Below are 24,948 nucleotides of genomic sequence, written 5' to 3' on the forward strand. Positions count from 1 at the left end.
TATGGCTCTGACATGGTTCTGGGTACCGCAGGGATCCTCAGCCACCTATGGCTCCGACCTGGCACTCGGTACCACAGGGATCCTCAGCCCCTTATGGCTCTGACATGGCTCTCGGTACCGCTGGGATCCTCAGCCCCCTATGGCTCTGACATGGCACTCGGTACCACAGGGATCCTCAGCCCCCTATGGCTCTGACCTGGCTCTCAGTACAGCAGGGATCCTCAGCCCCGCACAGCTCTGACCTGGCCCTTGGTATTGCACATGTTAAATCCAGAAGGGGCCATTATCATCCCCGCATTCTGAGCTCCTGCATAGCCCATGCCAGAGACCCTCATCCCTCCCTTCCTGCATCCAGCCCATCAGCTGCGGTTGAGCAGGGGTGAGGTTATCGAAGGAAGTGCCTGGGCTTGATATGAAGACTCCCGGTGATGTAGAAGCCACCACATCCCTGGGTGGCCTGTTCCGGTGGATGGTTCCCCTCCCCGTTAAACATCAGTGCCGTATTTCTAGTCTGCGTTTGTCTCACTTCAGCTCCTAGCCGCTGGGTGTCACTCTGCCTCTGTCTGCTGGGTTAAAGAGCCTTAGCTCTCAGCGTTGTCTGTCTGGTTCAGGAGTCTCAATTCTACTGAGCACTAGTGTGTCGCACACTATCCTGGGGGCTGGCTCTGGAGGGGGCAGGTACCCAGCCTGCCTGTGACAGGCTCCACTAAGGAGAATGAGCTGACCCAGCTGGATGGCAGTTCATTAGGTAAGGAGCACCCGGGCCTTAGCCAGGGTCATGAGGGCTCAGACAGGGAGTGGAGCAGAGAGATAGAGAGCTCCTAAGCAGAGCTCTTCTCGGGGGTCAGCGCGGAGCTCAGCAAGCGAGGGACCTGAAGAAGAAGCTTTGAAAGGGAAAAGCTGTGAATGCCAAGCCCTAGCAGAACTTGGTCCCAGTGAGAGGACCTCACCAGGAGCTGCAGATCACAGAGGAATTATATGCCAATAGCTGCCTTGGTTTGAGCTCTGTGGGGACCCTTCCCCAGAGATTCTGACTCCAGAAGAGGATCCTGGGTCAAGAGCTCTTCATAGGTAAGGAGCCTGGATGGAGGCAGGTGAGGGACATAAGTGGAGTTGATAGACTAAGGTTAATTTGGACCCCTTCTTCCTTCTCTCCCCCCATCTTGGAAGCTCATTTGTGTAGCACATTTCACCATTTTGAATTTAATAAACTAGATCCCTGAAGAGGCACAGTTTGATATATATATAAGCCTCACTGGACTTCTTGAAAGCATGTTAAGGGAAACTGAGGCAGGGATGCAACCAGGGTTTCATGTACTAAGTGGCTCAGCGGGACTCTGCTGGTGTGGACTAAAAGTTCCCATTTCAAACAATACTACATTAATGCGCACAAGGGAACTTTTAGTGCACACCAACAGGGTCCACACAGGACAGTTAGTCCACAACACGCTAGTGTGCATTAGAATTTTACATCCTCGGGGAAGACTAATGTACCATGTAGACAAGCCAGAAATCTCCCCCCCCCCCCCCCGAAGGTATTTACAGACAGTGATAGAGTCACCTCCTCACTCCTCTTGGATACACGAAATACAATGAGCTCCTTAGTCTCACTGCGAAGCAGGTTTTCCAGATCTCAAACTGTCTCTGAGCCCCTTCCAGATACTCAGTATCCCTTCTGAAGTGCGGACACCAAAACTGGACACAGCCTCCAGTAATGGGTTTCGTAATGCTGAATTCAGAGGGAATACCACCTCCCTTCTCCTATTTAGATTGCACAGACCTCAGTCGTACACATTTCTAATCCAGCTCTCGGTAACACGCAGACCCTCAAACCTGCACAACTCTGATCTGGCTCTTGGTGTCACAGGAACCCTCAGTCCCTTATGGCTCTGACCCACATCTTGGTAGGACTCAGTGCCTCCCGGGGCTGCTCCCACAGCTATGATTCGCAGAAGTATGTGCACAAAAATCTCTCTTTGGTTTGCACCGTATTGACTGAGAAAGTGGGAAACACAAAAACATCTAGTTACACAAGCACAACGAATGGAACAATCAGTAGTCCCAACCATGCTGGGCTGGTGTCCAGGCCTGACGGGAGCGCCAGCACCTACCTGTGTGTACGTGTCTGTGATGGTGTAATCCACCAAGACCATGACCAGGATCGAGATGGGGATTCCAAAGTCTCCAATGATCCGTCGAGCCTGCAAAGCAAACACATTTCAGTGGGAACGCGCAGGCCAAGCTCTTAGACGCTGCTACAATGCCAGGCACTGTACAGAGCCCCGAGACAGGCTGACGATCAATCCCATCCAAAGGACAGGCAAGGTGCCCACTACAAAATGTGAATGCTGCTAGTGAACAGAGGAAACAGGAGCTCTGGTCACTCCCTGACCGCACTGGGCTGCTTTTCTCCCTGCTTGGGCCCCAGCTGCTCTCTAGCCACATTCAGGTATCTGGGCTGCTCCAGACACCGTCTGGCCCTGGGAGACTGGGTGAGAAGCCAGCATTCACCAGGCACATTCTAGCTGGAAGTGCCTTAGGAAAGCACTCAGGTCCCATGGCACTGAGTGCCGTATTAGTGCCTCAGACAGGCAGACAGACGGATCACAGAGAGAACTAAAATTAAGTTTATCCCTCCTTCCATGCCAGGTCATTCTGACACACACTGGAGTCCAGTCCCCTAGGATTAGCCTGACCTATGGAGACTCATACACCCACCAGTCCCTATGGCTATAAAGCTCCAGTTTAGCAGACCCTTGACTCCAGATTCAGCCAGAGAAGCCTTGCTGAGGGCCTGAAGTGTTTAGGCCCAAGCAGTGTTTGGGCTGCTGGATCCCTCCATCTAAAGATACCCTGGGGCAGATGTGGATAGGACAGATAAGTGTGAGCAGCAGCCAGGTCTTATCTATGGCCTTGGCCTTGTGCCAAGGGAGCCTGCCCTCTCCAATGGCATTCAGAGGACTGTTGGTGTTTATTTTACGGGGGCAGTCCCCGATGGCACCAGACTCACCTGGAGAGAGAGAACACACTGGGGTGCCAGCTCTCTCTTCAGGCAGCTTCCTATCAGCATAAACAGCCCTTTGCCCACACAGGCCTGGTAAGACCACGTGAGCCAGGACAGGGTGCCAGGTTCAGACATGCTGGAATAGATAATGCTGGTGCCACAGAGGGCAAAAGTGTGCAGCCAGAAGGGATGCATGGTGGATGAAGAAAAGGAGGACTTGTGGCACCTTAGAGACTAACCAGTTTATTTGAGCATAAGCTTTCGTGAGCTACAGCTCACTTCATCGGATGAAACGGCCACAGGATTGGGCCGTTGGGACACAGCTCAGCAGCTTACCTTGCCTCCTAAGAAACGGCTGTTCTTGAACTTGCGCATAAAGAAAGCGATGAAGAAGGTGCCCAGCATGAGGATAAGTGAGAGGAGGGCAGTATTGGGCTGCATCCTGGTTCCCAGAGACATGGCATCAACAGAGAGCGTGCTGGCATTCAAGCCACTCTGCAAACTCGGCGGGTAAAACTTCAGCAAAGGATGCTCTGCAAACACCTGGACAGGGGAGACAAGCAGAGGGTGCAGTCACCCACCTGTGCAGAGGGGCAGGGGAGGACAGTCAAGTGTGAGCTCAGCCCTGTGTGTTGCCAAGCCCATCACGGCACATCCCCAAACAGCTCATCTCACAATCTACCCGTACCAGGGAGGTTGAAGAAAGAAAAGAAAAAACTAGTTATGCGTCCAGGTACTGCTGCAGGGGAAGGGAGAGAAGGTTTGGGGTGTGTCCCTCTACGCTCCCCGCAAAGACCTGTGCACAGCAATGCGGTCACAGCGCATAGGGGGCACTCATGTTTGGGGACTTGAGGGGTGGCAAAGAATTGTTTCACAGGCCCAGCCAGAAATGCTACGGCACTCTGGCCCTGCATCAGAGATGCTGTTGCTTTTGTTCTCTCTATCGATTGTGGGAGGCACATGGCCACTATGGTGGCAGGTGCCTAGATCAGACAGCTGGGCAGACACTCTGTAGCATCTCTCCCTGGGGACGATTCACCTTGTAGAGTTTATAGAAGGTTTCGTAGATGAAGATGAGGGAGATGAGGAAGGCAAAGATCTCCTGTGTGAATGGCGAGATGTATCGCACCAGGAAGCTGCCTTCAGCTGCCACAATGATGAAGATGAAGACAATGAGCCACAGGCCAATCCACACTCTGCCCGTCAGGTACTCGATGCCTTGGCTCTGGCAGAACTGAAATAGGGAAATGAAGGGTTAATCACAGCCCATGGGACAGCCTCTCTCCTCTGCTCTCCCACACACACTCTCCTCCCCTCTCCCATTCTACATGGTTCTTTATCAATTTCTGGAATGGCGTGGGTACATTTTTCCATGTAGCCTGGCAGGGAAGGGGTTAAGGTATGGCTGGAGGGAACAGGAAATGCTTCATTTGCTGGGCACTGGGCGTGTCCTGCTCAGACTGTAGTGTTAGTTACTGGGGCGCCTCCCAGGCACACTGTGCATTGCACATCCCCTCTGCCCTGCTTCCATGCTACAAATAAACATGACACCAACACAACTCCCCAAGAAAACTCCTGCTCAGTCTAGTCACCAGCCCCCCAGGAGAGACCAGGCCGCATGCTTGGGTTCAGCTGTAAGGCAGACTACCCCCCTGTCAGACAAACGCCCAGCAAGCCCCGCTGTAGGCATGCAAAGGAACTTTCCCAACCTACGGCAGCTGAACAGACCTAGAAAAACTCCCTCTGCTATCCGAAGCACAGTGTCCTGTGCATTGACTACCACCTCAGTCAAAGCACCGCACGCTCCAGCCCCAAACCCGAAACACGCTCCACTCCTATGCAAGCCTGGCTACTAATGCCACCAACAATGGTACAGACAACCCCACTCAAGCACAGAGAACACTACAGATGGGGAGGAAGGAGGGAGGGAGAAGCAAAGAACTCTGACAGGCCTTCACCCGTTACAAAACCCACAACCCCAAACTAGTAATTTAATCATAATAAACACTACGGATCACCACAGAACTGTCAATCAAATGGCAGTCACCACTTTATATGAAGTGTATGGATTTCCAAAAAGCCATGGATACAGTGGATAGAGCAGGGTTATGGAAGTTACTATGCTACAATGGAATCCTCAGAAATTTTCCATTAGGAGCTTTTATGAAAATATGATGAGTCAAGTAACACATAACTGACTCAGTCATTCGAGGTTACTGTGGGCATCAGAAAAAGATGTCTTATGGCACCCGCAATCTTTTTACTGGTAGTGGGTTGGGTAATGAGAAAGACTACAGAACAACCAAGGGGCATACAATGGAGCATAGGGGCCAAGCTCTGCTGGCGCCGGTGGGTGCTCGACCTGCCCCGGCCCCAGGCCCTGCCCTGCCTCCACCCCTGCCCCGCCCCCATTCCAACCCCTTCCCCAAATCCCCGCCTCTTCCCTGCTTCCTCCCCTGGGCGAGCCGCGTTTCCGCTCCTCCCCGAGCTTGTTTTGCGGCGGCAAGCACTGGGAGCTAGGGGGAGAAGCGGGGACGCAGCGCACTCAGGGGAGGAGGCGGAGGGGAGGTGAGGCAGAGGGGTGGGGAGGGGAGCTTGGCTGCTGGCGGGTGCAGAGCACCCACCAATTTTTCCCCATGGGTGCTCCAGCCCCGGAGCACCCATGGAGTCGGTGCCTATGCAATGGATTGTCACACAGAAGTTAGAGGACCTTGACTTTGTAGAGGACATCAACTTGCTATCCCATGACATTAGAAACATGCAACCCAAAATGCATGATCTCCAGGCCTATGCACAGTTAGCAGGCTTGAAGATCAATACAGCGAAAACTAAAACCATGAGAATCAACACATAACAAGACACACTAACAACACTTTCTGGGACTGACATAAAAAAGTTCTGATGTTTCACATATCTTGGTAGCACTGTAAGTACAACAGGAGGAACAGATGACATTAAAGCCGGAATAGCAAAAACCAGACATGTTTTGTAACTCTAAAGCCAACCTGGAAAAACTGAAATCTTGCCTTCCAAACTAAACTTCAGATATTTAATACAATTGTAAAGCTGGTCTTACGAAGTGGTGTTGAAACTTGGAGACTTATTTTGACCTTTATCAAAATTCCAATTTTTCATCAACAGCTGCCTTAGACAAATGCTCAATACCAGGTGGCCAGAAAAAAATCACAAACGAGGAGCTCTGAAAGAGGATGAAACAGAAACCAATGGGATAGGAAGTTATGGAACAAAAATGGAGCTGGCTAGGACATATGTGGAGAATAACATGACAAGACATGGAGCCCCTGGGTGAGAGGTAACAAGAGAGAAAAAGGATAACATGCAAACACACAACAGAAGCAGAATGGAAAGCTCCCAAAATGACATGGGAAGAAGCTAAGACTACAGCAGGAGACTGGCAAAGATGGAAGACCGTGGCGATGCCCTTACGTTCTGCATGGGATAGAGAGGCATAAGAGAAAGCACTTGAAAACCAAGAAACACAGACTCCCTGGAAATGTGGAAAAGCATGACTAGACCCACTGTACCTGACCCTGAAAGACATTTTCCTTTCCACAGTCCACAACGTAAAGATGCACAAGAATGAGACGTCTCCAAACTGGCTGGCATAGACCCTCTCTGAACATAACTCGGGGATAAGCAAGAGGCAGCACAAATAACCACAATATGAAATCCCCTGCTGCCACATCAGAAATGAAGAATAATGCTAGGTGAGTGGTTACTGCTCTCCTAGAGAGACTGGACTGGACTGCATGGGATGCAGGCTACACTGGGATACAGTTAGCTGAATCTGGAAAATCCGCACGCAAAAGAGAGGAGAAAAAGTGACTGAGAAAAGGAGCGTGGGCTGCACGTATGAGCATTCACCACAGCAATGCAGATCAGGGCCTGGTTTGGGCAGGAGCTTATATCAGGGCTGCTGGCTAGGGCAGCACTGCGAAGCATTAATAAAATCACAACCCTAGACAGGCTCAGTGGAGTGGACCATGGTGAGAGGAGGCAGAACTGACTGGGGTGAGCTGGAAGGGACAAGCAGGAGGGCAGGGCCAGCACTGGGTGCCCTGTGGTATGGTAGCAGTCTGCAGGAACGTTTCGGAGTCATCCCTTTCAGCGTCAGAGGAGTGCAGCTGCCCCTCTGATCAGATAAACCATGGCAAGCCAAGCACAGTGCAATGGCTGAGGAAGCATGGGGCAACATATGACATGATGGCTTACAAGTACCTTGAAAAAAGCTTCTTCAAATACCAGAAGGGGCCCCGAGAAACCAATGACAAGGAGCGGCTGAGCTCCAAGCAGGGAGAACAGGATCCCCAGAACTGAGGTGGAGATGATCAGCTCCGAGACCCCCATGAGACCCTCTGTCTTCTCTCCTAAGAGAGAACAATGTGTATGTGATAAGCCGCCCTGTGGAGAGCACAGTCCCCCATAGAGTTACTCTGGGGCGGATACACCATGCACAGGCAGGGAGTCCCCTCCTCCCCCCTGCACAGACATAACTGCCCTGCACTGGGCAGGGGGTCTCACATTTGAGGGTAGAACCCCTCTCTAGCTCTGCTCTGACCACCCTGAGAATCCTGGAGCTGGAGAGGTCGAGTCACATGGAGAGAGTGCAAGCTGTGTGCGTAGCACAGCTGCAGCCTCCTGAGCGAGCGGCGCTAAAGCCCGGAGGCCAGAGCAGGCACAGAATCTCAGACGGCAGAGCCAGCGCCCCCCAGTCCAGCCCGGGCTAGTTTGTGCAAAGAGCAGACAGAAAGCAGGCCCATTACCTAGGAGTCCCCCGAAGGTGATGGCAGGAGAGAGAGCAGCAAAGTAGATGAAGAGAACGGCTGCAAGGCACTGGCTGTGCAAGGCGTCTCTGATGTCACTGAGATATTTGGGGTACCTGCGCTTTATGTCCTGAACCAGACCTCCAAAACAAATGCCGGTTCGTCTCAATGGGTCGTCCTCAGCATCCCCCTCCTCTTCCTCCTCAGCCTTCACTTCACACAGCTCTGGGGAGACATGGTGTACGGGGGTTACAACGGGAATGTAGGAACGAGAACCACCCCTCTCTCCTGGGGACAGATGCTGGCAAACACCCACCTCCCACAGAACAGGTGAGCAGGGGGCAAAAGCTCGGCAGGCTCCCTACACACCCCACATGAAACCTGGGCTTCCCCCCCACCCCCACCCCACGGCCACGCTCCACCCCCTGGGCCTGATGCACCCCCATGTCCGTGCTCTGCCCCCCTGGGCTTCCCGCCCCCCATGGCTCCCCATAGCCATGCTCTGCCCTCTTGGGCTTGCCAGCCCCCTGGGGCCTCCCACACATCCCCATCTCTGTTGCAGGACTCAGCCCAGCTCACCCCACACTAGTTGTCCTCGCTTTATCCTGTGCAAGGGGGAGGCAGAGGCCTCCTAGCCAGTGCCCCTGGCACAGCCCCCACTGTGCCCTCCCAGGGCAGACAGGGAGACACCGGATGCAAATTCATTATCTGCCAAAAACAGAGTGAGGAGACCTTTAGCTTCCTGGACAACCCCTTCCTTCGTGGACTTCTTCTGCTCCCTCTCCTTCCTCTTCCTCAGTAACTCTTTCTGGAAGGTAGCGATAGACCTGAGCAAGTCTTTCCCCTCCACTTCTGATGGGGGGATGACAATGCTGCAGTCCAGGAATTCGTTGATGGCATTGAGGAGGTCCTGGCGGTCGTCAGCCATGTACGCGGCCTCGTGGAAGAGCTGCAAGATAGACAGGAGGCTCAACCAAGCCAAAGACACCACCAGACTACTTCTGCAGCTGCACAGCACCTGCCCTGCTGCCACAGCCCAACAGACCCACACGCTCCAGCACCCCTGCCCCACTTTCCATGCCAGAGCAGATCCCATCTCCCTGGGATCTCTTCTCCTTCAGGTGTTGGACCAGACCAGTGAGACTGCTAGCTAGGCATCCCTCCACCTGGTATCAGAGCAATCTGCTCATCTAGCCAGTATCATAGCTCCCGTCACACCAGCATTATGTAGCTGTTTTAGGCTGTTCTAAGGGACTTTTCCCCCACGGTCTCTAAATGTCAGGAGTCAATGAGATGCTTCTAGTTCAGAATCCAATTGACTGGTGAGTCAGGCACTCAGGGACCACAGAGATGGATGGAGTATAAAAATTGGATAGATGGTGCATAAATAGATCAGATCGCTGGTCCACTTGGATCAGAATCCAGATTACTGATGTGACACAAAAGAGCACTGTTCTCTCTAATCTCATCTTGTGCACTCTGCCGCACTGACAGACTAACAGGGAGGAAATCAGTGTTGTGGGAAAAGGCTAGGAATTGTTAAGCACTGTAACTAAGGCACAAGAGAACAACGCTGCTTGGATTGCCCTCAATACTCAAATCATCTGCAGTTCTGCCTTAAGAAAATGACTATACTCAAATGTCATGCTTCAAGGCTTCACCCAGATGCTTGCAGGAGTCAGGAAGGAATTTTTCTTCCAGTGCACAATTGGCCAGATGTATTCTGGGTGTTTTTTTCACCTTCCTCTGAAGCATCATTGATTGGCCACAATTGGAGATGGGACATTGGTGGGGTGGACAGTGTTCTGAGGTGGAACAGAGAGTACTCTTTCTAAATGCCTGATTGAGATGTGTTGCTCACATGCTCAGGGTCATTCTGATCGCCAGATCTGGAGTGGGGAAGGAATTCCCACTCCACCCCTTGGGGGAGATTGGCAGAAACCTTGGGGAGGGGAGGGGGTTCACCTCCCTCTGCAGTATGCAGTGTGGATTTCCCTGCCACTGCAGGGCCTCAGGCATTGATGGCACCCTGGTCTCTCCTGTTCTCTCCCCAAGGCACACAGCAGCATCTCCTGAGGACTGAAATGCTTTGGTCTAACCTAGGTCTTTGGGCTTAACAGGGGGTGTCTGGGTGAAGTTTAATTGCGGTATACAAGTGGTGAGAGTACATGAGCTCATGGCTCCTTCTAGCCTTAACTCTATGAAACTACGAAAGAGCTTGGAATGCCAGGCACAAGGGGCAGTCAGTGTCAGGGGCTTCTCAGAGACCTGAGCGTAAAGACATGGAACATGGGGGAGCAGCCAAACGGGAACGGTCAGAGGGAATCCTTGCAAGGAAAGGGCAGGAAAAATGGAGAGTAAGGCCATGCCTACACTATGGCTCTACAGTGGTGCCATAGCTGTGCCACCGTAGCACTGTAGCGTAAATATTTCCTGTGGCCACTGGAGGGGTTTTTCCGTTGCTGTAGGTTATCCACCTCCCTGAGCGGTGGCAGTTTGGTTGACTGAAGCATTCCTCCACTGACCTAGCCGCATCTACGCTGGGGTTAGCTTGTCATAGAGACAGTGCTCAGGGATGTGAACCTCTGCAAGCTGTAGCAACGTTGACCTAACTTTCAAGTGTAAACCATGCCTAAGTCTCTGCTGCCCGGAGGATTAAAGGAAGAAGAGAGGTTTAGAGAAAGCAGGGGGACAATAGTGCAAAGAAAAAAGCACGCCCATTAACGACGGAGGGAGGAGTTTAATGAGGACTGTGAAATGGCTGAGGTACTGCACCACTTTCAGAGCGTGTCTGAAGTGAAAGGGATGGGGAATTAGGACGGAATTAGAAGTCTGTAAGGAGGTCAGGGACAGCTGAGCTCTCTGCAACATACAGACTCCATGGAGCTGCAGCTTCAAATTCTGGCAAGGCTAACTTGGCCCTTCACCCTTCTGATACCTAGCACTTGGCATGGCCAAAGCACAGCACCAACACTAACTAGCTAATCCTCCCACCTGTGTACCACGTCACTACCATCCTCCCCAGTTCACTGACGGAGAAGTGAAGGGAGAGGGAACTGGACTGACCAGGGCCACCCACAAAGGGAGTGCAGAGCCAGGGTTAAAACATTACAGCTGCCGGTTCCCAGTCCAGGGCTCGGCCCATCAGGCCCATGCACCTCACTCTGTGGTGTCTTTCAGCTGAGAGCCCTCAGAAGCCAAGGAGCCACCTGCTCTACATGAACATTCTAGTGCCGAGTGCAGGGCATTCGGACAATCTCCCCTCCTATCAATCAAGTTTCCCTGTTATTCTCACAGTCCCAGTCAGTCCCTCTTGAGCAATAACCAGCAGATCCCCCAGGCTTCTTTGGATGGACTCCCTTCTTCTGGATCATGAAGCTGCACTCCATGCAGCCTATGAGTCTCTGTGCTGACACCGATCTGGCTGGGTTTGTTACCTAGCAAACAGCAGGGGATATAAAGTTTCCTATGTACAATCTCCTGCAGCCAAGAGGACGCTGAAAGCTAGTCCAGGAATGTTTCATTCTCACTCTCCTCCAACCCTGGATGTCTGTAACAGGCGCCTATAATTGTCTCTCCTTTGTCATTCCTTGTCAGAGAACGAGTTTCACTGACACACTATTCAATCCTAAGGTTAGACAATAATCTGCAACAGTCACCGTCACTTCTAGCTCTTGACGTCCATGTTCCCTGTGCCAGCCAGGCATTGGGCACTGACACACAAAAGCATCAACCCTCTTCTCATTCTTCCTCTGCCATTTCAGAGCACTCTCCCTCTTGCCTTGCGCTGGATGTTGGAAGTACACACGAGCTGAGCACAATGGCCTCTTCTCCTCTGCCAGCCTCTGAGGACCCCTTCACTCCTGCTCTTGGAATGAAGTTTCTGGGGATCTCTCCTTTTGTGTTCACCTCCCAATTTAGCACTTCCTGTCCCAGCCTGATGTCAGTCCTGGTCTTTCTCTTTCACAGAATCATAGAATATCAGGGTTGGAAGGGACCTCAGGAGGTCATCTAGTCCAAGCCCCAGCTCAAAGCAGGATCAATCCCCAAGTAAATCATCCCAGCCAGGGCTTTGTCAAGAATGACCTTAAAAACCTCTAAGGAAGGAGATTCCACCGCCCCACCACCCTCCTAGTGAAAAAGTTTTTCTTTTGTACTGGGCCATCCTCCCTGTCCCAGGCTTGGCTTCTCTGATAAGACCTGTCCCCCCCAGTGCTCCCTGTCCCTAACCCCTGTCCAGAAGAGACTTGGTACAGGGTCTCTGCAGCTTTTCTGTCCTGTGCCTGACCTCTGTCCCACCATACCACTATTCCCCATGCTCTAGCAGGAATGCACACCCAGCACCTCACCTTGTCAGACATCAGGGTAGAAATGGACCGTCCAATTTCATGGTAATCGACGTTGGCCTGACTGGGTCCCAGCAGGACAAAGATGAACCTGACCGGAATTGGGACCTCCAGGACAGATTCCAGGAAGACAGCCTCATTCAGCCGGACAAAAGCCATAGTGGGCTGTTCAAGGAACTGCACACAGCCTACCAGGAGGCAAAGAACAAAACCACAAGGTCACGGCAGAAGTCAGGAGTCCCAGGTGACAGACTGCAGCCCCAGAGCAGCACTGGCGTGGAGAAGGGAACCCCTGGGCACAGGCCCCATGGTAACTCTCTCACTCAGGCATATGACCTCCCTGCACCATCTGCCCGGACATGCCCTGGTAACATGTTGGCAGTGACATACCTCACACCCCACAGCTTGAGGGAATTGAAACATAAACCTGAATCTCAGCTGTCACTGAAAAGACAAATAAAGTCTCTTTTCTCGGCTTTGACAACACTCCTGACATAAACCTTCGGATGGGGATGGAAATGTAGTATGAGGTAGCCCTTGCAGTGCAATCATTAAGATTGCGCAGAGGTTTCTGTTTACAGCCAATTTTTCAAAGTGCTCTAAAATCCACATGCCTACTGAGATTGGTCTGAACATTACTGTGTCAGTTGAGGATTCAGGGTACAGTTAGTGATGCCAGGTTGGGAGCAGTTGGTCAAGAGGTTCCTAAGATGCAGCCCCCACCAAAATTACCTCATTTAAAAATTTGCTGGCTCTTATAGTGTATTTTTGCCCTGCAGCTAGGGAAAAAATAAAGGAACTGACATGAGTTTATCTCAGCTAGTGAAAGCCAACAAGAACCAGCCACCAAGCAGTCCATTTTTTAAAGTGCTATAAAATTAACAGGCACATTCAAACAGGCTTGAAACGTAGCCCTGGTCTACTGTGACGAAATGAGACTGTTCTATAATATTTTTATGAGTCCAGTATGTGCCTCAGTTTCCCCTATGTGCTGTGTTGTTACCCAGTGGGTGGAAAAGGCCTCTCAGAGCAGGCCAGGAGACGTAGGTGTGGGTGTCACCGAGCTGTCTGGGTCTGGTCCGGTCCCCATAGCAATGGAGCATTGGAGAAGACAATGGCAAATCCAGTCACCAGGACAGTGACACCTAGCAGCCAATGTCCTGGAGTCTGACAAAAATAGCTAAGTCAGCATGATCCTTAGTGTGGACACAGATAAACTGGTGGAAAGGTGCCTTGTATTTACAGTCCCTACATTCACAGCAAGAAGCTATACCAGTGTAAAGATATAAGAACATAAGAATGGCGATACTGGGTCAGACCAAAGGTCCATCTAGCCCAGTAGCCTTTCAGGGACACTCAGAACATGGGGTTGCATTCCTGACCATCCTGGCTAATAGCCACTGATGGACCTTTATAACGGTCTGCCTCCACGCGAAGGGTTGTACCACTTTAACTATACATGTTTCTAACTGATAAAGTTAAAATGGTACAAAAACAGTGTGTAGACAAGCCCTTAGTATGGCAGTTGATGGCCTGGGGTACAGATTGTGGTGTACATTTAGGGCCATTCGTTCAGTTGGCTCCTAAGATACAGCTCCCCTCAAAATAAACTCTATGAATCTATGAGGTTAAGACCAGAAGAAACCATTAGATCATCTTCTCTGACCACCTGTGGAGCACAGGTCAGAGAATTTCACCCAGTTTCCCCCTTTTTAACCCAATAACTTGTGTTTGGCTAAAGCATCTCTTCCAGAAAGGCCTCTAGTCTGGATTTGAAGCCATCAAGAGCTGGAGAATCCACCACTTCACTTGGGAGTTTGTGGCAAGGGTTAATTACTCTCACTGTTAAAAAACTATTTCTAATGTGAATTTGTCTGGTTCAACTTCTGCCTTAAATGTGTGTGTGCGCCTTTCTCCACTAGATTAAAGAGCCCTTTAATGTCCTGTATTATCTCCTTCGGAAGGTATTTAGATACTGGAGTCAAGTCACCTTGCCATCTCTTTTTGACAAGGTGAACAGACGGAGCCCTTTAGGGGCTTGTCCTATACAGACAGTTAGTGTGTGGGAAGGGTGGGTATAAGTCTGCAGGGCACTTCCTTGCCACAGCACTAACTGGCCATGTACTCTGCTGCCATGCACGAACAGTTCCGTTGCGTGCTTTGGTCTCCTGTCCAGCATTAGATCAAAGTGCATGATGGAACTTCTAGTGCACAGTGGCAGAATCCACAGAGCCAGTTAGTGCACAACAAGCTAGTGTGCTGTATATTTACACCCCAGCTTTCTGTGCACTAACTCTCGGTTTAGACAAGCCCTTAGTCTGTCACTGTAAGAGAAGGTTACTCACCCTGTGCAGTAACGGAGGTTCTTCGAGATGTGTGTGTCTGTGGGTGCTCCACTTTAGGTGTCAGTGCGTCCCTGCACCGTTAATTGGAGAATTTCAGTAGCAGTGTCCGTCTGGCCTTCTGAATGCTGCAGTGAGCACATTTTTGGGGAATATGCGACTCACCAAGGCACAAGAACATAAGAATGGCCATACTGGGTCAAACCAAAGGTCCATCTAGCCCAGGATCCTGTCTTCCAACAGTGGCCAATGCCAGGTGCCCCAGAGGGAATGAACAGAACAGGGAATCATCAAGTGATCCATGCCCTGTCGCCCATTCCCAGCTTCTGGCAAACAGAGGCTAGGGACACCATCCATCCCTGTCCATCCTGGCTAATAGTCATTGATGGACCTATCCTCCATGAACTTATCTAGTTCTTTTTTGAACCCTGTTATAGTCTTGGCCTTCACAACATCCTTTGGCAAGGAGTTCCACATGTTAACTGCGCGTTGTATGAACAAATACTTCCTTTTGTTTGTTTTAAACCTGCTACCGATTAATTTCATTTGGTGACCCCAAGTTCTTGCGTTCAGAAGAGGAGTAAACAACACTTCCTTGTTTACTTTCTCCACACCTGTAATGATTTTATAGACCTCTATCATATCCCCCCCGAGTCATCTCTTTTCCAAGCTGAAAATTCCCAGTCTTATTAATCTCTCCTCATATGGCAGCCATTCCATACCCCTAATAATTTTTGTTGTCCTTTTCCGAACCTTTTCCAAGTCCAATATATGTTTTTTGAGACGGGGTGACTACCTCTGCATGCAGTATTCAAGATGTGGGCGTACCATGGATTTATATAAAGGAAATATGATATTTTCTGTCTTATCTATCCCTTTCTTAATGATTCCCAATATTCTGTTTGCTTTTTTGCTGCTGCTGCACATTGAGTGGATGTTTTCAGAGAACTATACATGACGACTCCAAGATCTCTCTCGAGTGGTAACAGCTAATTTAGACCCCATCATTTTATATGTATAGTTGGGATTATGTTTTCCAATGTGCATTACTTTGCATTTATCAACATTGAATTTCATCTGCCATGAGGATGCAGAGTGAATGTCCATCTGACACAGACATAGTGTCAGGGCATGATGTGCATCACTTAAATCCTGGTGAACCAGGCATAGCTTAATAGGAGTGGTTGGACCCCAGTGTAGACCCTAATGGTCTGAGAGGGAAATATAAAGAATATTTTTTAACACAAAGAAGGATAAGTAACCAACTAGTAACTAACTATAAACTTTTAACTATTTCTGTAAGTGTGTAACAAGATAGTCGGGACACCACTGGGAGCTCTGTCTCTGGAGGAGGATGTTTGAGAAGGAACTGAGGGGGTCGGTTTGCACGTGCTAGATGAGGCACCAGTGGTGCCACGAGACAGGAACAGTGCATGCACGACCCAGACGGGCACTGCTGCTGAAATTCTCCGATCAATGCACCGACACCTGAAGTGGAGCACCCACAGGGACATCACTTGAAGAAGAGCACAATTTCTCCAGCCCTGCAATCATTTTTATGTCTCTTTTCTGCAGTCTCTCAAATTTTTCAACATCCTTTTAAAATGTGGGTACCAGAACTGGACACAGCATTCATGGGCGGCAGGTGGAGCCCCCCTTTGGGGCGACTAGTCCCCAGCTCTGCCCCTTCCACCTGCACCCTCCCCACAGCTGGAGTCCCAAGACGCCCCTGCCCTGCTCACCTCCCATGGCCGGAGCCACAAGCCCCCGTTCCCCTGCCCTCCTGCTTGCCGCAGGAGCCCGGGGCTGGCTGAAGCCCGGAGTGCCCCCTCCCCACTTGGAGGAGCCCCAGGCTGGACGAAGCCCTGAGCTCCTCCCACCTTGGCTGGAGGAGCCCCAGGCTGGCTGAAGCCCCGAAACTCCCCCCGCCTGGAGGGCAGAGCCTCACCTGGCCAGTTATACCCACCACCCATGGCAGGGTTCCAAACTCCATCTCACCAGTGCCATATGCAGAGGTAAAATCACCTCCTACTCGCTACTTTTGTTTATACATCTGTGACAGAATGCAGGCCAACAGCAGTTGTACTAGCACTCTGATCACTGGGTCACCCTGGAGTAAACCTCATGGCAAAATTGTGCCCAGATGATAGATTTGGGGATGGGCTGGAGAGAGCTACAACTCACTAGCCCACAGGGTAGAAATGCACAGGAAGGAAGTGCGTGAGGGAAAGACAGACACTGGCAGGCTTTTGAGAGTCAGAGCCAAGAGCGATCTTTTGAGGGAAGATACCTTCTGTCTCCCCTATCCTTGGAGGAGTGAGCTAGGCAATGTATGCCATGGTAAGTACAGAGCGTCACCAGTTTGTAAGGGCGATGTGGAAAGAACACCGTAAATAAAATGCACAAGATGTTTGACCAGAAGAATGTCTCTGAGTGGTTTGTGGCTAGACAAGAGACAGGAGCAGGACAACACAATGTCACAACATCCCAGGATCGTATTAGCACTTTTTGCCACAGCATTACACTGGCAGCTCATGTTGAGTTGTTTGGCCACTATGACCCCTAAATCCTTTTCAGAGTCACTGCTTCCCAGGATACAGGCCCCATTTCTGTGGGTGTGGCCTGCATCCCTTGTTCCTGGATGTACAACTCTGTATTTGTATTAAAATGTATTTTGTTTCCATGGATCCAGCCTGGAGCGAGGGTGTCTCCAGGTGGTCTTATACTTCTCACCTTGTCTAAAGAGGGTGTTCGTGATAATCATGCCACTTTCTAAAGCATTTGCTCAGGAGGAGGATGCCGTTGGAGTTAGCTTTTCCTACTCCTTTTCCAATAGTGCCATTCCAGAGATCTGACTCCTGCCCGACTCTAGCGTTAAAATCTCCAAGGAGAATGATCTTGTCCTCCTTGGGAATGTTGGTCAAGACTTTGTCAAGATCTGTATAGAACTGCTCCTTGATATCCGCGATAGAATCAAGTGTTGGGGCATACGAGTGTTGCTGAGCTCAGGACGAAGAGTCATAAGACATTCATTGATTCCTACCGGCAATTCTGTAAGCTGAATGACAAACTTATTCCTAACAGCAAAACCGACACCATGAATGCACCTGTCCTTTGCAGATTTTCCTTTCCAGAAAAACGTGTAGCTTCCACCTTCTCCTTTCAGTTGACCTTCATCTGGGCACCTTGTCTCACTCAGGGCAGTGACACTGATGTTATATCTCACAAGTTCCCTGGCGACGACAGCAGTTCTTCTTTCCGGCCGTATGTTATCTTTGTTATCCATTAGGGTGCAAACATTCTATGCAGCAAAAGTCACTGTCTTTTTATAGCTTCAACCGCCGGCAGAGTGATCCCACTGGATGTGGTAATCCAGCCAGAAGTGTATGAGACAGCCTAGGCTTAGGGCACCTTTTCTAGCCCTCTCACCATGTGGGATGAGCAGAGGTGTGATAAATGAAGGGGGGTAGCTACCTTTTATGGACATCCTGCCAGCCAGTTAGCTATAAAATCCCTGTTAGTAGCTGTTCTCTACTTGCTTCACCTGTAAAGGGTTAAAAAGTCTGACTGCGTGCATAGGTAAAGGGAAGTGAGTGGGCACCTGGACAAAAAAGAGCCAATGGGAAGGCTAGAACTTTTTAAAATTGAAACAAGACTCCCCTTTTGTCTGTCTGTGGTTGTTTTCCCAGAGAGGGGACACAGAGCAGAGCCAGGAATGAAAAATCATCAAATCATCCCTAGAAACTACTCATTTGAAACCCCCGATATGTAAGTAGATCAGGAAATGTCTAGGAAGACGCGATTAGGTTTGTCTCTTATTTCTTTATGGCTTGTGGACTCCCCCGTATTAACCCCAGGTGCTTTTGTTTTGCTTGTAACCTTTAAGTTGGACCTCAAGGAAGTTATTTTGATGCTTAATCCTTATAAGTGGTTCTTTTTAAAATCTAGCAATAGTTTGAGTTTTTAGATGTATTTTCTTTCTTTTGGTTTTTAATAAAATTTACCTTTTTTAAGAACAAGATTGGATTTTTGTGTCCTAAGAGGTCTATGCACATGCTGTTTAATGAGCTGGTGGCAACAGCTGATTTCCTTTGTTTCTTTCTCAGCTCTTCCCCGCAGGAGGGGTTGTGAAGGGGCTTGTGGATACCCCACAGGAAGGAATTCCCAAGTGCTTCTTCCTGGGTTCTCAAAGGGGGTTTTTTTGCGCTTGGGTCATGGCAGCATCTACCCATTCAAGGTCAAAGAAAAAAGCTGTAACCTTGGGAGTTTAATTCCAGCCTGAAGTGGCCAGTATTAATTTTTAGAATCCTTGCGGGCCCTCGCTTTCTGCACTGAAAGTGCCAGAGTGGGGAATCAGCCTTGACAAGAGGGGATCCTAAAGAGGACTGCTCAGTCACGATAGTAGCGGCTGAATTGCACCCGTCTCAATCCAGGTGCCAGATGACCATCTAACTATCGCCGCCTATGTGCAGATTCGTGGCTAGGGACTGCCAGATTCACTAATCCTGTCCCCGTCACCACTAGTCCGTCACCGCAGGGCTAGGAAAAATATTATTTCCCATGGTAGAAGCCTGTGCATGATTTCTTTTAACGTGGGGAAGCTGGTGCACCTACAGTGACCACACAATCATGACAGCTTCACGCCCCCGAAGAAATAACGCGAGCCATTATGAAAACTAACAACAACAAGTCAGCAGGGCCAGATGGCATACCAGCTGAAGTCTATAAGTTTGGAGGTGAAGAACTGGTAGGGAAGCTCCACAAACTTTTTTTTTTCATACCTGGTATAATGAGAAGATTCCAGAAGACTTGAGAAATGCTAACATTGTTACAATCTTTCAGAAAGGAGATAAGTCAGAGTGTGGAAACTATTGAGGCGTTGCCTTGCTATCTACAGCAGGGAAAATTCTTGCCCGTATCCTCTTAAACTAATTACTTCCCCTTGCTGAGGAAATATTGCTGGAATCTCAGTGTGGTTTTAGACCATCCAGTCAGACAACCGACATGATCTTCATTGACCGCCAAATCCAGGAAAAATCTTGGGAGCAAAATCAGGGCCGGTACATGGCTTTCATCGATTTGACAAAGGCCTTTGACTCTGTCAATCACGAAGCCCTGTGGAAGGTGCTGGCCAGGTTTGGCTGCCCTCCAAAATGTATTAAGGTCCTAAGACTTCTCCATTATCAGATGACTGCCACACAGTTCTCTGTAATGGTCTTGAGAAGGAACCTTTTGTCATCAAAACTGGGGTTAAGCAAGGATGCATTGTTGCCCTGACCCTGTTTTCCATCTACTTAGCAGTCATTTTGCTCCTTGTTAAAGATCACCTCCCCAGTGGAGTTGATATTTAATACAGAATGGATGGGCGGCTCTTTAATCTTTGACGTCTCTACTCAAAGTTTAAAGTCTTCAGGGTGTCCGTTACTGATCTTCAGTACGCTGATGATTGTGTTATCCTCGCGCACACTGAGAATGACCTTCAGCCCATACTGGATTTTCTTGCACAAGCTTACCGGAGCCTCACTCAATATTGAGAAGATTAAAGTGTTCTATCAACCTGCTTCAGGTCTTGCACATGACCCACCACAAATAACCATTGAGGGACAGACTTTGGAGACAGTCGAGCACTTTTGCTACCTCGGTAGTCAACTTTCTCAAAATGCAAAAATCGACAGCGAGACCCAGCACAGAACCCAGTGCACAAGCGTTTCCTTTGGGAAATTGCTCCGATGTGTTTTCACGGACCATGACCTATGGCAGGACACCAAGATCCAGGTCTATGAGACAATTGTTGTTCGTACACTCCTCTATGGATATGAAACCTTGGTGACCTATCAACAGCACCTAAAGAGACTGGCAAAGTATCACCAACGATGCCTCTGGAAGATCCTTTGCGTCACGTGGCAAGATCGCTACCCTAACGCCAGCATCCTCTCTGAAGCCAAGGTCACCAGCATTGAAGCAATGATCCTTCTGCATCAACTTTGCTGTGCCGGACATTGTGTGCGGATGCCAGACTCTCACCTCCCAAAACAAGACCGCTACTCTCAGCTCACCTATGGTCAGAGATCCCGTGGTGGTCATAGGAAATGCTACGAAGACACACTGAAAGCGCATCTTAAGAAAACTTATGTGGATATCACAAGCTGGGAAGAGCAAGTCACCAAACAACCCCAATGGCATCCTATCCTCCATCAGGCAGTGGCCTGCTTCGAGGAGAAGCGCCTTGCCCTCGAAGCTGAAAAGAGGGAGAGCAGGAAGGAAAAAGAAATAACTTTCTCCCAGCAGGCAGCTGACCCGCCACAAAATGTCTGTACCTACTGCAGGTGGATTTGCGGTTCCAGGATTGGACTCCTGAGTCATCTCAGGATCCATATGTAAATCCATGGTAAAGATCATCCTTGAATCGAGGGATCACCAATCAATCAATCACCGCTGATATTGTACAGTGTCCTTTTTCAATCAGAATGTTGTGCAATATTAAGTCAGTCAAACATACATCGAGGCAGTTATCTTTATCAACCAAACTTGTAATCTCATCAAAGAATTAAATCAGGTTTGTTTGGCAAGACCATTCTTCATAAAACAGTGATGACTGGTATTAATTATTTTCCAGTCCTTTAATTTGTTATTAATTGAATCCCACACCAGCTTCTCCATTACGTTGCCTGGGACCGATGTCAAGCTAACCAGCCTACAGTTATCCCCATCATCCCCTTTGCACTTTCTGAATACCAGCACATTAGCATTCTTCCACCCTTCTGGAATTTCTTTGTTATTCCAGGATTTACTAATAATTAACAGCACCAGGCCAGTGATCTCCTCAGCTGATTCTTTTAGAATAATAGAAGATTTGGGTTGGAAGAGACCTCAGGAGGTCATCTAGTCCAACCCCCTGCTCAAAGCAGGACCAACACCAACTAAATCATCCCAGCCAGGGCTTTATCAAGCTGGGCCTTAAAAACCTGTAAGGAGGGAGATTCCACCACCTCCCTAGGTAACCCATTGCAGTTCTTCACCACCCTCCTAGTAAATTGTGTTCCCAAATATCCAACCTAGACCTCCCCCACTGCAATTTGAGACCGTTGTTCCTTGTTCTATCATCTGCCACCACTGAGAACAGCCAAGCTCCATCCTCTTTGAAACCCCCCTTCAGGTAGTTGAAGGCTGCTATCAAATCCCCCCTCATTCTTCTCTTCTGCAGACTAAACAAGCCCAGTTCCCTCAGCCTCTCCTTGAAAGTCATGTGCCCCAGCCCAATGATCATTTTCATTGCCCTCCGCTGGACTCTCTCCAATTGTCCACATCCTTTCTGTAGTGGGGGGCCCAAAACTGGACGCAATACTCCAGATGTGGCCTCACCAGTGCCCAATAGAGGGGAATAATCACTTCCCTCGATCTGTTGGCAATGATCCTACTAATTCAGCCCAATATGCCATTAGCCTTCTTGGCAACAAGGGCACACTGCTGACTCATATCCAGCTTCTCATCCACTGTAATCCCCAGGACCTTTTCTGCAGAACTGCTGCTTAGCCAGCGGGTCCTCAGCCTGTAGCGGTGCATGGGATTCTTTCATCCTAAGTGCAGGACTCTGCACTGGTCCTTGTTGAACCTCATCAGATTTCTTTTGGCAAACTCCTCTCAATGGAGTTTGGAGAATGGATATTTCCTAATATCCAATCTAAACCTCCCCCATTACAACTTGAGACCATTACTCCTCTCAATGGTAGCAGATGACAGAATGAGGAGTAATGGTCTCAAGTTGCAGTGGGGGAGGTTTAGGTTGGATATTAGGAAAAACTTTTTCACTAGGAGGGTGGTGAAATACTGGAATGCGTTACCTAGGGAGGTGGTAGAATCTCCTTCCTTAGAGGTTTTTAAGGTCAGGCTTGACAAAGCCCTGGCTGGGATGATTTAACTGGGAATTGGTCCTGCTTCGAGCAGGGGGTTGGACTAGATGACCTTCTGGGGTCCCTTCCAACCCTGATATTCTATGATTCTATGATTCTATGATTCTGATTCCTCCAATTTGTCTAGGTCACTCTGGACCCTATCCCTACCCTCCAGCATATCTACCTCTCCCCCCAGATTAGTGTCATCTGCGAACTTGCTGAGGGTGCAATCCATTCCATCATCCAGATCATTAATGAAGATGTTGAACAAAAGTGGCCCCAGGACCGACCCTGCTTGATACCGGCTGCCAACTAGACATCGAGCCGTTGATCACTACCCGTTGAGCCCGACAATCTAGCCAGCTTTCTATCCGCCTTATAATCCATTCATCCAATCCATACTTTTTAACTTGCTGACAAGAATATTGTGAGAGACCGTATCAAAAGCTTTGCTAAAGTCTTAGGTCTCCCTGGTTCAAGTTATCCAGGCCTGCTGATTTAAAAATGTTTATCCCCAGTAGATGTTGTTTAACATCCTCCTCTTGGTTACTAATCGACCAAAAAGTACTTCATCGTCTCCATGTGCTACGAGTACATCATCCCGCTTCTTTCCAAATACAGAACGGAAATACTTCTGCTTTCTCTGCATCATTAGCCATTTTACATCTCCAGCTAGCAATGGGCCTATACCATTGCTAAGATTTCTTTCATTCCTGATATCCTTAAAAATACCTGAATCAATGTTCTGCACTTCATAACTCCAAATTTACATTTCTTGGTATCCATTTCCCCTTCTTTTCATTGGCTATGGATTGCTTTTTCTATTCCTAGTAGTTCCTCACAGTCTCTTCTAGTCTTGATTAACCTAAATAATTTTGTGTCCTCTTTTATTTTTCCACCTCCCTGCTCACCCCTTTTCCTACGTCCCCATGCTCAGGGACATCTCCACTTTCAACAGTTTCCTCTGAAGCCAGTTCCAATGATACCTCCTGACCCATTTCTTCCCCACCAAAATTCCTGAAGTAAGGAGTCTGCAGAAAGCAGACTGTAGGAAAGAGTCTGTAGGATGGGAGCTGGCCCCTCCCCTGCTCTAGAGTCTCCTTGTGAGAAGGAAGAATGTATCTGTATTGTCTCCACTGTGAGGTCCACACAGCCCGCAAGAGGCCACCCTGACCCTTCCTCAGCCAGCCCAAGTGCCTGGGGAAGTGTCATTCCACTGGCTATTGGGCAGCTTCTCATACCACAACTCACACAGCACTGCAGGGTTCATACTAAATTCCACCGGTGAGGCTCAGGGCCTTTACCCAGCCTGCTTAAATAGGCTCTGAAACTGGCCCGAGCGTGCAGCTTTAAGCAGAGATGGGAAAAACAATTTGGAAAATGCACCACGCTGAAGTGTCACTGGAAAGTGAATCCAATGCTTGACAAGGTTCTGAAACGTTCAATGAAGGGTCACCACCCAATATTCCTCCCTCCCAGAAGGGGGTTGAGATGGGCAGGGCTAAACATTTGCCTGCCTCCTAGTCCCCACTCTACTCCCCACCATCCAAGCTGGGAGCAGCTCTTCCTGGGGAAGGTCCAGGGATATGCTGTCCCCCCTCAGGGCATGGCCTGGCAAGCTGACTGTAGCAGAGAGGCTTTTGGGCCTGAAGGATACCCCCAAAAGTCACCAAGTCCCCCGTAAATGACAGCAGGAAGAGGCAAGAAGGGGCTATTGGAGGGAGGTTCTCAGGGCTTGGAAAGCGGCTCCCTCCCCCCTTAAAGTTTGGATAACAGGGACTGGCATCCAAATACTCCGGGCAGGTGAACGCATGTGTCTGGCTAGGCCCCAGCCTGGGCTCCGAACTGGGCCTTCCCAGCGGGGTTCTGACTGGCACTTCTTACCCACGAGGACCACGGACGCCTCAGCATCATCAGGAATCTTCTCCATCAGTTTCAGATATTTGCCGCGATGCCCCTCGGAACTGTGCAGATGCAGATTTTTCTATCCCAGTCAGAAAGAAACATGCACAGGTAAGGACTGGACTCCCAGGCCCGACTCCTCCCCTCCCCAGCCCCCTGCGTCACCAGGCCCGGCTCCTCCCCGCCCCCACCCAGCCCCCTGCGTCACCGGGCCCAACTCCTTCCCGCCCCTACCCAGCCCCCTGCATCACCACTTACACTGGGCCAGACTCCTCCCCTTCCCCACTCAGTGCTGCATGTCACCATTTACACCTGAGCCTTATCCCCCCCCCGCCCCCGCACTGCATGTTGCCATTTACACCTGGATCTAATTCCCCACCCCCTCATGTGTTGTCATTTACTCTTGGGCCTGATCCCCTGCCCCGCATTTCACCATTTACATTGGGCCTGACTCCCCCAGCTGCCCCTCACCATTTACATCCAGGCTCAACTCTCCCTGCGCCATCATTTCATCTGAGCCCAAGTGCTGCCCCCCCCCACCTCCACACACACACACACACACACACGTGCTGCAGGGCGCCATTTACACCTGGGCCCAATCCCCCATCCTGCACAGCATGTCAGCATTTACACTTAGACCGGGGAGGGGTGGGGGTTAACTCATTAATGTTTATAAAG

The 24,948-nt window shown here is 49.8% G+C and overlaps 1 protein-coding gene across 7 annotated transcripts in view; it reads right to left on the reverse strand.

Moving 5' to 3' along the window:
• Positions 1-24,948, reverse strand: part of SLC4A3 (solute carrier family 4 member 3) — a 73,076-nt gene that overhangs the window by 8,490 nt on the left and 39,638 nt on the right. For all 7 annotated transcript variants that reach the window (XM_074966944.1, XM_074966939.1, XM_074966945.1 and 4 more), the window contains 8 exons: positions 24,253-24,352; positions 12,138-12,322; positions 8,521-8,737; positions 7,789-8,013; positions 7,244-7,392; positions 4,044-4,238; positions 3,341-3,547; positions 2,112-2,201 (listed from right to left, as the gene is read on the reverse strand). In XM_074966944.1, the coding sequence (XP_074823045.1) occupies positions 2,112-2,201; positions 3,341-3,547; positions 4,044-4,238; positions 7,244-7,392; positions 7,789-8,013; positions 8,521-8,737; positions 12,138-12,322; positions 24,253-24,352 (1,368 nt within the window). The remainder of the gene's footprint in view (positions 1-2,111; positions 2,202-3,340; positions 3,548-4,043; positions 4,239-7,243; positions 7,393-7,788; positions 8,014-8,520; positions 8,738-12,137; positions 12,323-24,252; positions 24,353-24,948) is intronic.

Source organism: Natator depressus, chromosome 11, assembly GCF_965152275.1.
Source record: "Natator depressus isolate rNatDep1 chromosome 11, rNatDep2.hap1, whole genome shotgun sequence".
Classification (NCBI taxonomy): domain Eukaryota; kingdom Metazoa; phylum Chordata; order Testudines; family Cheloniidae; genus Natator; species Natator depressus.